General features: G+C 40.6%; 1 protein-coding gene across 8 annotated transcripts in view; it reads right to left on the bottom strand.

The window, feature by feature from the left end:
- gramd1bb (GRAM domain containing 1Bb) overlaps nucleotides 1-15016 on the bottom strand; it is a 72202-nt gene that overhangs the window by 38829 nt on the left and 18357 nt on the right. For 3 of the 8 annotated variants that reach the window (XM_089013490.1, XM_089013492.1, XM_089013493.1), the window contains exons 3-4: nucleotides 13141-13230; nucleotides 10379-10405 (exon numbers count right to left, since the gene is read on the bottom strand). In XM_089013490.1, coding sequence (XP_088869616.1) covers nucleotides 10379-10405; nucleotides 13141-13230 — 117 coding nt within the window. Of the gene's footprint in view, nucleotides 1-3866; nucleotides 3911-6247; nucleotides 6633-9993; nucleotides 10042-10378; nucleotides 10406-13140; nucleotides 13231-15016 lie in introns of those variants that run through there. The other 5 variants (XM_089013491.1, XM_089013495.1, XM_089013498.1 and 2 more) reach the window with 4 other exon arrangements.

Raw genomic sequence — 15016 nt, 5'->3', positions numbered from 1 at the left:
ACTGTAGAAATTTAGTTCATATACTAAAAGCTTTTTAACACTTTAATAGCAATATGCAGAGGGACAGCAATGCGGTCTCACTGCAGAGCAAGCCAGCACAGGTAGCATAGTGATTGCGCAATCCATGGTGAGGAACAGCCGGCTGCTGCCTCACCACTCGTCTCCACTTAGTATTTGAATGGTAAATGTGAAAATTCGGCGATTTAAAAAAAATCCAAAAATGGTGAAGTTAAATGGAGAAGAACGTTAAAGTACAAATCACTAAATAAATATAACTGTTTAATTTATTTTGTCATTTGACAATTCCATGATGACAGTTGAGGCACAGCCTCACCTGCCTCCCCTGACAGCAAGTCACTGCCTGCCACATAATTTTATTCGGCCCACGAAAGCCAATCAAACTTGTGAAATTCCATGATGCTTGCAAAAGTCCGAAACAAAATTTGAAATTGCCGTATATAAACCACAATAACAGTCATAATTCTCAACTTCATATTTGAAAATTAGTAATTCATGGTGCGCTTTATATGTAATATGTGGAGGGGATGAACATTCTAATTGTACAACTACAATGTGGCCCACGGCAAAAAATTAGTTTGACAACCTTGAGTTAATGCGTCAATGCTAACCAACTGGTGGAATAATGGGATCATGTCTAAAAGGAACTATTTCAACTATTGCAACTATTTAGTGACTTTTGAGACCGATGGGCTTCCATTTGGTGGATTTCTCATACTTAAAATGTAAAGTAAAATGTCACGTTATATCCATCCATTCATTTTCAATACCGGCAGAGGTCAATGCCGGAGAGGCATCATGCACCTACCGCTTGTTGTGAGCAAATCACAAGGCTGAAGCCACGTAGACAAAATGGATTCCATTATGTGGCAACATAACCTCAACGATTCAACCTCAACCTGTTTGCTGGCTAAGGAAATGGCGATTGGGACGAATATGGCTGCGGCCTGCTAATTAGCATGGACTCGGAGAGCATTATTCTGCTCAACAACCACAAGTTCAATTTCACCCCTTGTCCATGAGTAGTTAGCATGTACACTCTCTAAACTGCCTTGTTCATTTGCACTGGATTTTATTTTATCATTATTTTTTAAATAAAATGTACAACACGACCAGTGAAGAGAATGTACATGGTAAATGCCTCATTAGTACAATACGATTATAATCCAGTTCACCGAGTACAGTAAAGAGGAAGGACAAAGTGAGCGACTCCAGGCCCCACCAGATCACAACAGACACGAGGCAGTCATCACATTCTATTGTTAGTCAGGGGAGAGACAGCCGGCAGAAGAAAGTCAGGCAAAAGGAGGACAAGATGGCAGCATGACGCAGCGAGAGCTTGCAGCAAGAGCAGAGTAAGTCGTCTCACACAGAGTCCATCTGGGGTCCACCCCGCTTTTGTGTGTGAGAAAATATACCCACCCAAGGTGTGCTTGGTGATGGTGCTAATTCATGAAATGAGTGCATAAATTAAAAGGTCATCTTCCTCTCAGGTGCAGGGGTCAAAGTCCCCTTCTTTGCAACACATCTGATTTATTAATCACCATCCTTATGGGGCTTCGGCAGATGTTGCTGACGTGCCAATCCTTTGAATCAGGTGTGTTGCAAAAGGTCATGATGGGCGTAGATTTGACACCTGTGTTCTCCCGCATTGTTGTTGATGTCAGAAATAGGAAGCCCAAAACGCGAGGGGATTGGTTGTCTTTCGTCACGCATGCAGCACGTGACACGAGTATTGCGTTCAGCGTGTCGGGGGACAGTGGTGCTGAATGGACAGCTCCACCCGAGAAAAGTGAATTTGTCAAATCGGTTAATTTTCTCCCCACCGATGCCCCCTGTTGGCTCATTCACAGTGACATTTTTGTTGTGTTCACGTTTTGTAGCACCCGTTTTCTTAAAAGATACATGACACAAACGTGTATGAATCACATTTAAGAACAAAGCAGATAACTGCAGTAAATTCCAGCAAAAGGAAAACCACTCATTGGTTCATTGGTTTGGTCAACAGTGAGTGACATGCAGGGCACAAATACAATAATTGAAATATTTCCTGATTTTAAGGAATCGGTTGTTTTTCTCCTTTTCTGTTTCTTCAGAATACAATATAAGAAGAATTTCTGGCTTCTCCGTGAGCAGGGAAAGCAATTTTTCAACAGCGCGCATGTGTGGGAAGCTGTGCGTATTTGGGTCAGCAGAACGACACAGTAATAAAAATCGATAATACGAAATATAAAATGAAAAAAATGACACTAAAAGTTATAAGATTTATAATTGCACTGTAAGCAGTTTGGTATATAATAGTATTCAATCGAAAACGTTCTTTCAAAACAACAGATTGACATCGTTTACTATTCTGTTGTATAAACCTTGCGTTGGCCATATTAAAGCCATTTTGACTTACGGCCATTTGACTTACGACAGTTTTGTCGGAACGGAACCAGGTCGTAAGTCGGAGGTTACCTGTATATAGAAATTGGTATATATATATATATATATCTATATATATATATATATATATATATATATATATATATATATATATATATATATATATATATATATATATATATATATATATATATATATCATCTCATCTCATTTTCCGTACCGCTTATTCCTCATTAGGGTCGCGGGGGTTGCTGGAGCCTATCTCAGCTGTCTTCGGGCACGAGGCGGGGGACACCCTCAATTGGTTGCCAGCCAATCGCAGGGCACACAAAGACGTACAACAGTCACTCTCACACTCACACCTAGGGACAATTTGGAGTAGTCAATCTGCCTGCCATGCATGTTTTTGGAGTGTTGGAGGAAACCGGAGTACCCGGAGAAAACCCACGCGGGTCCGGGGAGAACATGCAAACTCCACACAGGGAGGCCGGACCTGGACGCCAACCGGCGACCTCTGCACTGTGAAGCCGGTGTGCTAACCACTTGACTACCGGGCCGCCCATATATATATATATATATATGGGGTGCTGGAGCCTTTGGGCACTAAGCAATTGGTTGCCAGCCAATCATAGGGCACACAAAGACAAAAAAACACCCACTCTCACACCTAGGGACTATTTATAGTCTTCAATCAGCCTGCAATGCATGTTATTGGAATGTGGGAGGAACCCGGAGGACCCGTAGGAAACCCACGCAAGCACAGGGAGAACATGCAAATTCAACAAAGGGAGGCCAGAGACAGACTCGATCTCAAGACCTCTGCACTGTAAGCCACCGTGCAAACCCCTCGACCAACGCATTTCACCAAAAATCTAGATATACATACATATTTTATAAATTAACATATTTTATAAATTAACCTGTGTTTTACACATTAAAAAATAATAACTACCATAAGTATATGTAAATGTACACAAATGAAGTGACGAACTCTGAGTCATTGTATGTAGGTGTGTTGACCGGCAGCCTAAACTGAGCCACGCAATGCCATTGCCGCTGTTTCCAGTTTTTACCTGCAGCTACTGAGTCATTGCATCATGACCTTAAGCTCATCCAATTCACAATGACACTGTTCAGAAAAATGCCACAGAAGGTATCAACGTGTTGATCGCGCTGAATGCAACTTTATCAATGCAATGTATGTATGTATGTATGTATGTATGTATGTATGTATGTATGTATGTATGTATGTATGTATGTATGTATGTATGTATGTATGTATGTATGGATGGATGTATTGGAAGTGCTTTTTTGAAAAAAAAAAAATATTTTTAAGTCAGTTTATCAGCAAAAAAATATAAAGGTATAAAATAAAAAGTATGAAGGTCTCAGGTACAATATTAATAATTTTGCTTTATAACATCATGGCTTATTGCGTGGGGTATATGATTATATCCTACCTTTGATGTTTCCATATCAGTTTCTTCCACTTCTTTTGCTTGGCCTATCAGCGAGGGTACAGAGAAGTAAGTGAGAGGCCTTGGCATGTGATAAAAATAAGAAACTTGTGTTAATCTGGATACCGACGAGCATTTCAACAGTTGGGGATGGGAAATTGGTCAATTCAAATACTCCCGTTTTCATATTGTCATGGCTTTCTTTGAATGACATTCACCCTTCTCTGAATCACACCACATATTCAGTGATGTTGCCAAAAGAACAAGGCACACATGTTCCGTCATCTCTGAATAAGACCTCACGCACACAATTACACGCATTTGTATCTGTTAAATCGCATCTAGAGTACTAAGTAACACATCCCTTCCTCTCAATAATGTACTGTCTGTACAACATGTGTACAAATGCATCATGTGACCCGAGAGTGCAAAAAACACAAACATTGGTGGAATAATTTGCAGATGAACTTGCAAATAATGGGAACGGCATTGTGAGTCACTCAAGGCTTTGAGATGACTCAGCCATGAATGCAAACTCGGTCTGCACTTACATAATGCACATTTGAGACGCCACTGATGAAGTCTGTCGATCATTGGATGCAGCAAGCACGAACTACAAATAGCAAGAAATGATACGAAGTCACGAAGAAAAATCGATGCAGCCTGCAGTGGCCCTTCATCATTATTGCTACCTCCGGTTAATGTACCATACTATAAGGTGCACCTAAAAGCCTTCAATTTTTTTCAAAAGCTGTCCATGCGCTTTAGAATCCGGTGCATTTAATATATGGAATGAACTGATAAAATGAGCTTTATATGTTTGCTTTTCGTGTTTACAGTTGAAAAAGGTTGGTCACATTGAAATACAAAGAAGTCCAAGATGGCGCCCGAGTAGGCAGCCATCATCAAATGCTCACAAGCCTTTCTTTTCTTTCTTTTTTTTTTGTGTTTTCTTTTGTCACTTTGAGTTGGTGTGCGTCATGGAGAACGGATACGGATTGTTTTTCAGCACTTTTGGCCATGGCATTCATCATTATCTAGAACTGCTTCGTACAACAAAGTAGAAAGATTGAATGACCGTGTCTTTGTGTTGTCTTATTATTTTGTTATTTAGCTTTTTAGTTCATTTGACTTCAAGATGGTGCCGCGAGAGTGGCTGCCTTTCCAGCAGCTCCTGTATTTTGTTATTCTAGTCCTTCCTTTCCTTTCCTCTCACTTTCATCAATTTGATGCAGAGAATTGTGAATTTCTCCACTGTGAGACTAATAAATGCTAATTCAATCCAATCCAATCCATTGTGAATATGGACATTAATGCATTAACAACATTCATTTATGACGCTATTGCTTTAGAGGTATTATTTTAGTTATTATTGTTATTGCTTTGACCTATTATCAGTGTTACCATATTGTGACTGCACTAATATTTAATTTACAGTAACAGCATCAGAATGTTTTTTACGTGTTTACTGAATAGAGGAAAAGTTCCGATCCACTAAGTGATATAAATGTTGCACAAAAATTATTACCTTGGTGTCGTTAAAAGGTAAACTATGTTATGAAAATACAAATACAGTAAAGTCTCGTTATATCGACGTTCTCGGGAGTCGGAAAAAATATCGATATAACCGGACTATCGATATATCCGATCCTGCGGCATGTAAATTTTATCCTTGCGTTCATAGAAATAGTATCGTAATAAGCAGTACTATCGATATAACCGATATCGATATAACAAGACTTTACTGTAATATACCTTGGAGAAAATAATAAAACATTTGTTTGTTCATTTTGGGAGTGAATAGCGCGTTCAGAAAACGCCTTATATAGTATATGGAAAAACATGTCATTGATTAAAGGATTAAACCTTACAATGCGGAAATATGGTACTTGCAGAAGTGTAATCTCAGAATGAAAATTGGAGAAATGGTTAACCAGACGCCGAATCTTTACGGGAATCCAAGTGCCACACAAAAATTAAACAAACAATAAAAACAAACAAACAACAAAATAGAATAAGAACTATTTTGCAGACTTTACATTTTAGAGTACCTGGTGGAGTTGTTTAGAGTAGTTAACAGAAACGTTAGCATACCAAATGTCAACCGTAAATGACAGACAGCTACAGTATGAGGCAACGGGAACGCCTTCATTTTCTCCGACAGAAATTGAGTTTTTTTGATTTTGTCCAACTGAGCAAATCTCAGGGGAAATCACATTGATCTAATTTTGTTCGTCGAGAAAAAAAAATCGGCATGGTACTTGTCGGCCAACACGCACATCATTTGACATCATGCCTCATTTGAAATATGATTCAAGTCACTTTTGATAAACTCATCCAAACGGGTTCACTGACGCCCCAAATTAACAAAAATTCAACCTGACCTTCTTTTTGTACATGGTGAGCAGGTGGACACCATCCTGGCTTCTCTTCTCGCTCTCATTACCTCTCTTCAATCACATCAATTCTGCTCTTGTGTTGACATTTGTCCAGAAAAAAATCACCAAGCCTCATGACAACCCCTCGCTGCCTCCACAAGCAAATACCAGCCGGATAACAAAACCCGAGGATGCAGAGGTGCTTCACCTGTTTCTTCTAAAGCCGGAGGATATCCAGAGAGCAACAACGATTCTATCTCAGCACAAGCACATCTTATCAAAAATGGATGTTGTTTGAAAAGTGTCCTTTAAAAATAAACATCCGGCATATGAGTTTAAAGACAAAAATTAGTAAAATCCGGTTTGGTGCTCAGCCGATGCACAGCCTCGTTTCCAAAGTCATCGTTTCAAATGTGAGCCGCTGAGGCATGGATGAGCAATCACACGAGGTAGGATGGCTCAAGGATGCGAGCGCTCTGATTGGTTGGCCGGCGATGGTGTGTGTGTGGGAAGGCCCCTTCGGTAGGCTCACAGAGAATGGCTGTGCTCAAAAAGGGTGGTCCCTCACCTCCTTTCATCCGCTCCTGGCTTCATCACGCTCCATCTCCCACCCCACCCCCACACGGATGACACTGCCTCTCTCTTCCACCCTTTTCCATCAATGGCCAGCAAAGTAGATGAAACTCGTAAATGAATCATTTTGGGACATGACTACGCCTGTTGAGGATGCTTACTTAATTTTCCCAAGCTGTTCTTAGATCATGATCAGAACATCAAGCTGAGTTTGTGTGCGGATACAGCTGGGCCCGCTGAGCGAGTACAAAAATCTCCCAGAGAAGGATCCACACATTGTGTAACATGACTGAGTGGTAACTCAAATATTGTACAAGGACAAAACACACAAAAAAAAACGCACTTGCGCACACACCTGGCCTCTTCAAAATGATTTTTTTTTCCGGCTGGAGATACAAAATTTTGGCGCCCCGTGGGCTCCTACAAAGCATTAAAAGCACCTTAAAAGTGTACATCCTCTAAATAAAAGTTGTCCTGCGCACCCCAAAGATTGAATGAAACTGAAGTACATTCAGGATTTTCTGTTATTTTGCTTATATCATTCAACAAAAGCTGAAACAAATACAGAGGGTTGTGTCAGGAAGGGCATCTGACGTAAAAGCTTGGCCAAAAACAAACATGCAAATCAAACCTCTGAAGATCGAGGACACTGATCCACTGTGGCGAACCCTGAAGGGACAAGCCAAAACGAAAAGAAGATTCAACAAAAGCTGAAAGAGTGACCCCCTCCCAGGATAAGTTTCAGGAACATGATACCAAAACGATTTTCAAAGATCTAATTTTCACTGTCCCACATTTGAAAAGCATTTTAAATACATTTGATTGATAGATTATATTGCTTAGTGCCAGCTCACCCTAAAAAGAGGCAGGGTCTGTTTCTATGAGCCTCCAGACTCGAAAGATCCGATTATGCTGACTTGCATCAGGCGAAGCAAACATCTTTGAAATCTCAGACAAAGATCGATCAGGCGGCAACCGAGGCAGCGGAAGATCAACGAGGACGTTACCACAAAAAACTGAAATACACAAGATATCTTTTGATCCAAATCTACAAATACGACAAAAACACAACTACAGTTGACACTCATACTCAGGAATGAGAACAGTTCTATCCACAAGAAACACTGTCCACTGGACAGATAAATTTGTTTGAGTAAATTGAGCTTAAAGTTTCCCGGTATCAGCCAGCCACTCGAACATGCATTATTTAGAAATTATGTTCCTGTAATAACGTGATCTATTTTTACGTGGACCACTTAGACCTCAATTACCTGCTGTGAGGTCGTAACGCATGCAGACAAAAAAAAAAAAAACGAGTAAAATTGGACCTCCATTTGTTTAATAATTATAGATACACTTAATTTACGAAGGGGAGGGGCATGCCTGACTGCAAACACAACAATAAATATCCTGACCGTCAAGTTAGGAATGGCCAAATTGAAAATCACTACAAACATTTTTCAAAATTAGATTATGTTGAAAGATTGCAAGCAAAAGGAGCCTTGAAGCAACAGAGCCCTGCAGTCTCAGTTTGTTGAGATGCTCCACATCACACCGATGTGAAAACGGGGGTTCGGAACACTTAGCAGTCTCGCATGGAAAACCCTTTAGTTGCATGTGCGGTGAAGGACAGAGACACCTTGTGGCTTCTTCGCTCTATCTGTACCCATTTCGCATGACCGAACAGCAAATGCATCACAACACAGACAGGCGCAAACACACAGACATCCCAAATACAAACTGTCAACTCACTTTCTCTGCTTCATCATCAACAGTGACGTACGGCGAGGTTCATGGCTGGTGACCCACTGACGTCGTCACAGTCAGATTTACAAACATGAACTCTACAGAGTAGTTTATTCACCAGTTGATTGGCAACAGTTAACGTGTTTTGTTTAAAATGTCATGTCAGCATTCTTTATATATACAAACTGTAGCACAGAAAAAAAGAAGAAAAAAAACTTTATTACCGTGTTACCTTTACTTATAAATGAAGTCTATGTGCCGCTCCTTCTGAAGAAAGGCATCGGTAACTTCTTTGTAGAAGCCCTCCTTATCAGTTTTAAAAGCCTTTCTGTCTCAATGGAGATCACTGCCTGTGAAGAAAGTCGGCTTTGGTCAGTCCTGTTCCGACTTTATGTTTTCAGTCTTTTCAGTGCTGAGAACGACTGCTCTACTGATGCTGTAGTAGCTGGAAAGGTGAGCACGAGCTGCAGCAACTTTGTGGCCTCAGGAATAGTTAGAATGAGATCGTTCTGGGCAAAAAAAAGCTGAGGAGCTGTCCAGGAGATTTACATCCATCCCTCACCGTTTGTGAGCTATACAGTCCGGTGTTCGTCTTCCTTTATTTATTATCTCCTGCTACAATTGAAAATTCAGTTTAGAAAATTCTTGCAATTTAGATATGTAATCCACCATTCTGAAAATAAGGCCAAGCAACACGAAAAAATGACTGGATGGTTGCACTTAACTTGCTAACTGTTTACTGGAGCTTGCTGTCACTAATTCTGTTACTCTGCAGGCGAGGAGTCGCAAGAAGAATCTCTGGAATCACCAGCGCCCCCTGTCATGAGGCATGAAAACTTGTACCTCACCTATGCACACAGTTTTGATAAAAATAAAATAAACACTGTAGTACAGTACCAGCTAAACTGTAGAAATGTAGTTCATATACTAAAAGTGTTTGAACACTTTAATAGCGATATACAGAGGGACAGCAATGCGGTCTCACTGCAGAGCAAGCCAGCACAGTTAGCATAGTTATTGCACAATCCATGGTGAGGGTCAGCCGGCTGCTGCCTCACCGCTCGTTTTTTACTTAGTATTTTATCGCCAAATGTGAAAATTCAGCGATTTTGAAAAACAAATGATGACGTTAAATGGAAATGAAATTTAAAGTACAAATCAAAAAATAAATATAACTGTTTAATTTATTTTTTCATTTGATATTTCCTTGATGACAGGTGAGGCGCAGCCTCACATGCCTCCCCTGACTGCACGTCACTGATCATCAAAGATGCACACATGAAGACCATTCACACAATTCCATGCTATAGTAGTAACACTTGACCAGCAGAGTGCACCAAAGCATTGCAAGAACATTGATAAATTTTAGAACAGACCATAGAATCTGCCTTTTTTTCAACAAAAACTGGGACAACCATAGCATCTCGACCTACCTTTTCAGCTTTAACCCCATCTCAGCAATACCTGTGGCGAAATCAGCGGATGAACTGACACGACTACGCTGCCGACCACACTGACATCTCCGTGTTACTGTAGCCACAGCTCACCCCATTAAACCCCTAACCGCTCACTCCACCTCTTGTTTGTGTTGTTCCAGCAATCAAAGCCAACAATGGCATTCCCTCGCTTGCAACTGCATGGAGTCCACAGGCAAAGCACATTTAGACACGCTGCTTGTCACATACAAAGCCGACAATGTGTGTCACACATGGGACGGGAGGGTCATTTTGGGCCCAACGGTGGGGGGTGACAACGGCAAAGGCAGCTAGTTTAAGACCAAAAACATCACTGTTTTGGTGGGTCACAATGCACACTCACCTGATTTTGACAGCTGCACTGTCAGACCTGCAAACGGAAACGCAGGAGTTCAGAACTTTCAAAGAGCGGTTGGCTCATTCGGTCACAGAATTACTGTATTTTACAGTGTATAAGGTGCACCCAAAAGCCTTGATTTTATTCAAAAAAATGACCCTGTGTCTTATACGCTGGTGTGCCTTATATGTGAAGTAATATTTATCCACAAGAACTACTGTCAGCAACCACAGACTCCATTTACACCTGTAGAGCGTAACCCTAGCGTCTACTGTAGCACCTTATAATGTGGTGTGCCTTGGAAAAACTTTTAGATATCTATCCATTATATTTGGAAAACGTTTTTCATTCATTGTAGGTGTGCTGTATAAGGTAGTTCCTGAAGTGCGTTCATGAACTGTTAGTTGCGCGTTCATATGCAAACTGGGTCTTTCTTTAACAGCTCTTATATAAGGATCTTTCTACATAACGACACGGTAAGGTCTCGAAGAACCTCACATTCGGTGTCATCTTCGCCCATGAGTCATCATATATATATATATATATATATATATATATATATATATATATATATATATATATATATATTTTATATATATATATATTTTTTGTTACAAAGTCACATTGTGCCATTATATAAGCGTTAGAAGGAAGGAACTGCACAAGCACATTCCTGACAATCGCAGCGAACCAGGGAGCGTGGATGATATAGCCGGCAGCTGCAGTACTAATGATACAGCTTGCTGCTACTACGCCGGAAAAATACATCTGCACGTCGAACATTCGGCAAAACCGACTGAGGTTCGGCGGAGCAACGCAGTAAAAAGTCACGAGAGTGAGACCGAGGAGCCAAAGTCCGAAACAGGTAGCAGTTCAGACATTGTAGTTGTTTTACCAGCAGAGGAGACATGACATTCCGTGCCTTCTAAAACCGGTCACAGAACGCCACTCGCCCTGCAAGCAGCTGTAAAAGCCCCAAGCTAGGCGAGAGGAAAACATCCAGCCAACCCATGGGTTAAGCTCCGAGGTCATGCAAGTAGAGACCGTCTGAGAACAGCTCGTAGCCAGGGAGCTGGGGGGGGTGAAATGAAACCTGTGGAGAGGTGCACGGAAAGAATAAGTGGAGGTGTGGTGAGCTGTGGCGACACTGTAAAATGGGAGTCGCTGCACAAGTGCCAGCCACCATTTGAAGTTTGGATGCTTTTTTGGAGGCTTTTTTGACATACTTTTTAAATTAATAAGAACCCTGAAAATTTCAAACAAACACTGAATCGTATTTAACATAATTTGTTAGTTTCTTCACCGTTACAAAGGCCTCGGTTCCGGTTAATTAAAAAAGAGTCCTAAAGCAGAATGAGGCAATGGGATATCATTTTATTAATGGCTAAATAGGCAGTTTCCACATGACAATAATAAATCAACCTACTTTGTGCGGTACTCTGTTATTTATGTATTCATTTCATCTTTCATCTTCCTCTCATAACTTTGCTGCTGTGAGACTAATAAAGGTGAATCCAATCCAATTTATGTATTCATTCATAATAATAATGATAATAATAACAGTAATAATAATAATAATAATAATAATGGTAACAATAAACAACAACAACAACAACAATAATAATAATAATAATACATTTAATTAATAAGCACCTTTCAAAACTCTCAAGGACACTTTACAGTCAGAATAAAGTTTATCTACCATATGTCTGTCTGTCTGTCTGTATGTATTTCCATCCATCCATTTTCCGTACCGCTTATTCCTCATTAGGGTCGCGCGGGGTGCTGGAGCCTATCTCAGCTGTATTCGCTGTCTCAACCTGAATTGGTTGCCAGCCAATCGCAGAGCACACAAAGACGTACAACAGTCACTCTCACACTCACACCTAGGGACAATTTGAAGTGGTCAATCTGCCTGCCATGTATGTTTTTGGAGTGTGGGAGGAAACCGGAGGACCCGGAGAAAACCCACGCGGGCCCAGGGAGAACATGCAAACTCCACACAGCGAGGCCGGACCGGTTCTCGAACTTATGATCTCTGCACTGTGAAGTCGGCATGTTAACCACTTGTCAGACATATGGCAGAATTCTCCATCACCACTCGACTACAGTCCCGCCCTGGTTGAAAAATCATTTCTGAAAAATAGCTGTCTGGCAGAAGGCGGACATCCAATGCATAAGTCTGAATAAGTTCTGCATCCGCATTCTCAATTATCAGATCACAAGTGACTGACATGGTAAACTAATAGACGGCCGGCGACCTCTGCACTGCGAAGCCGGTGTGCTAACCACTCGACTACCGAGCCGCCGTATGTATGTATGTATGTATGTATGTATGTATGTGTGTGTGTGTGTGTGTGTGTGTGTTGTGTGTGTGTGTGTGCGTGTGTGTGTGTGCGTGTGTGTGTTGTGTGTGTGTGTGTGTGTGTGTGTGTGTGTGTGTGTGTGTGTGTGTGTGTGTATTTATTTATTTATTTATTTATTTAAATGTTTTTTTTTTTTTTTTTAATGGCACAACATGAAACCGGATCAGTGCCCAGTGGGAAAGGACTCAAACTGATTACACACTCAAAAGCACAGGTCTCAAACTCCGGTCCTCGTGGGCCGAAGTCTTAAATGTTTTTCAAGTCTCCCTGCTGCAACACACCTGTTGCAACACAGCCTCAGTTGCGTTGCAACAGGGATACTTGGAAAACATGTAGGACTGAAACCGTTGAAGACTGGAGTTTGAGACCCCTGCTCAAAAGGAATTCAAAGATGTTGCTCACCTCTCCTCTCTGATGAATGGAGTCAAGAAACGAGTGGTATCATCTTCATGGCTACTTTGTTGGCTGCTTTGCTGGCTACTATGTTGGCTGCTGCAGACACATGAAAGAGTAGTTCAGTTACTCAATGTATTCATGACTTTAGACATACATGATGTACTTGCACTGCTAAGCAAAAAAAAAAAAAAAAAAAAAAACCCAGATGGGAAATGAAAAGAAATGTGCAGCATACCATCTAGAACACAGAACATAATATTGACTATACATTGTCCCGGTTGTGAATTGAGGATTATTTTGCAAAGCAGCAAATTTGGCCCAGTGGGTCAAAAGAGAAGCATTATCCATCACGCTGCCCTAAATACGTTACTTTTGCAGCAGAATCAGCTAAAAAATGTAATACACTTTTCATGTAATGCAACAAACCTGCAGACTCACATATCCACAATATCACAAATTACGTTCATAATCATTGAACATGATTTGACAATTTAGGTTCCTTCCATGCACATATGGTATATTGACACAAGAGGGGGTCACATGACCTCTATGACTATCCTGTAATTGTGCTGAAAAAAGAAGGGGATTTTTTTTTTGTGGGGTGGATTATTCTAGAATATATGAAGCAGAAAATATTATTATGAGCCTGTTTCTGTATGTGGAAGCTCTTAATTGTGGTCAAATAAAACAAACTGTAAATAAAAGTCATAATTGCATAATACCACAAATCAAATTCCCTTCAACAAAAGCTTCTATATGTTCAAAATCTTCTTTTGGAAACTGAAATCACAAAAACTGACCCATTTTATAGACCAGTGTTGTATGTTCAAATACAGTAGTCACAAGAATTTTCTCTGCTGCATGGCTGAAACGCAAGGAACTTTGAACGTGGCAGCATGGAAGTGTAATCTATACCGTTTAACATGACAGTAACATCACCAGAAGCAAGCAAATAAAAATTGTGTTGCCCGTGTATGATTAATTGACGATTCATTTAAGTTCACTTAAGACCGACAGTGATGGTGCGATGGAAAAATTGTGCACAAACAGGTAAACTGAACCATAGCCATACGGATCTCTGTGAGTTTTTTCTATTGGCGATGACAATGGTCACAAAAGAGGATTGCAAAATATTCAAAGGAAGGTTTTCAAATGATAAAAAAAAACTTAAGAAAATACAGCACCATACAATATATCCAACTAACATGATGCTTGGAATTAAAATCAACTTCCTATTTAAGTATCATGTCTACCCCTTAGTGCCAGGCATCCATGCCATGCATTCACTATCTTACATACGCACCTCATTTAATTAAAACTGTAGAAATTCTTTGAAGACAATAATGCATTTATACAAACTGATTGACAGCGGGTCACCTGCTCTGGTTTCGCTTCACATCTTCGAGGTGGTTGTAGCATTTAGTATAGCCTTCCGGCATTTTACACGAATCGTTGACTGTCTATTCAGTGACTTGGACTCTAATTTTGGGGCACATGTGGTGTGCAGATTTTAAAGCCTTGCCTGTTAAACTAAGCGAACTTTAACCAAATAAATCTGGTGTGCGCAAGTCATTGGCCCCCTGTCGTGGGGCGGGGTCAGGCAAGTGAGCAGTTAAAATGATGTTCGTTATTGTGTAGTTACTGTGACCTTCCTGATGATGGACTTGTCATCAATGTTTAACCGTAAATGCTCAATCATTTGTTTTTTTCCCCGATAGACTCCCTACTGCACAAGTGTCTCTTTTAGATATAGTCAGGGCTCAATATATATACAGTATATACCAGGGGTTGGGAACCTTTTTGACTAAGAGAGCCATAAAAGTAATATATTTAGAAATGTTTTTCAGTGAGAGCCACACACACACGCGAGCGTGCGCACGCG

Source organism: Hippocampus bargibanti, linkage group LG14, assembly GCF_051943395.1.
Source record: "Hippocampus bargibanti isolate YZ-2025 linkage group LG14, ASM5194339v1, whole genome shotgun sequence".
Lineage (NCBI taxonomy): Eukaryota > Metazoa > Chordata > Actinopteri > Syngnathiformes > Syngnathidae > Hippocampus > Hippocampus bargibanti.
The sequence above is the reverse complement of the archived record's forward strand: the minus strand, read 5'-3'. Positions and strand labels throughout refer to the sequence as shown.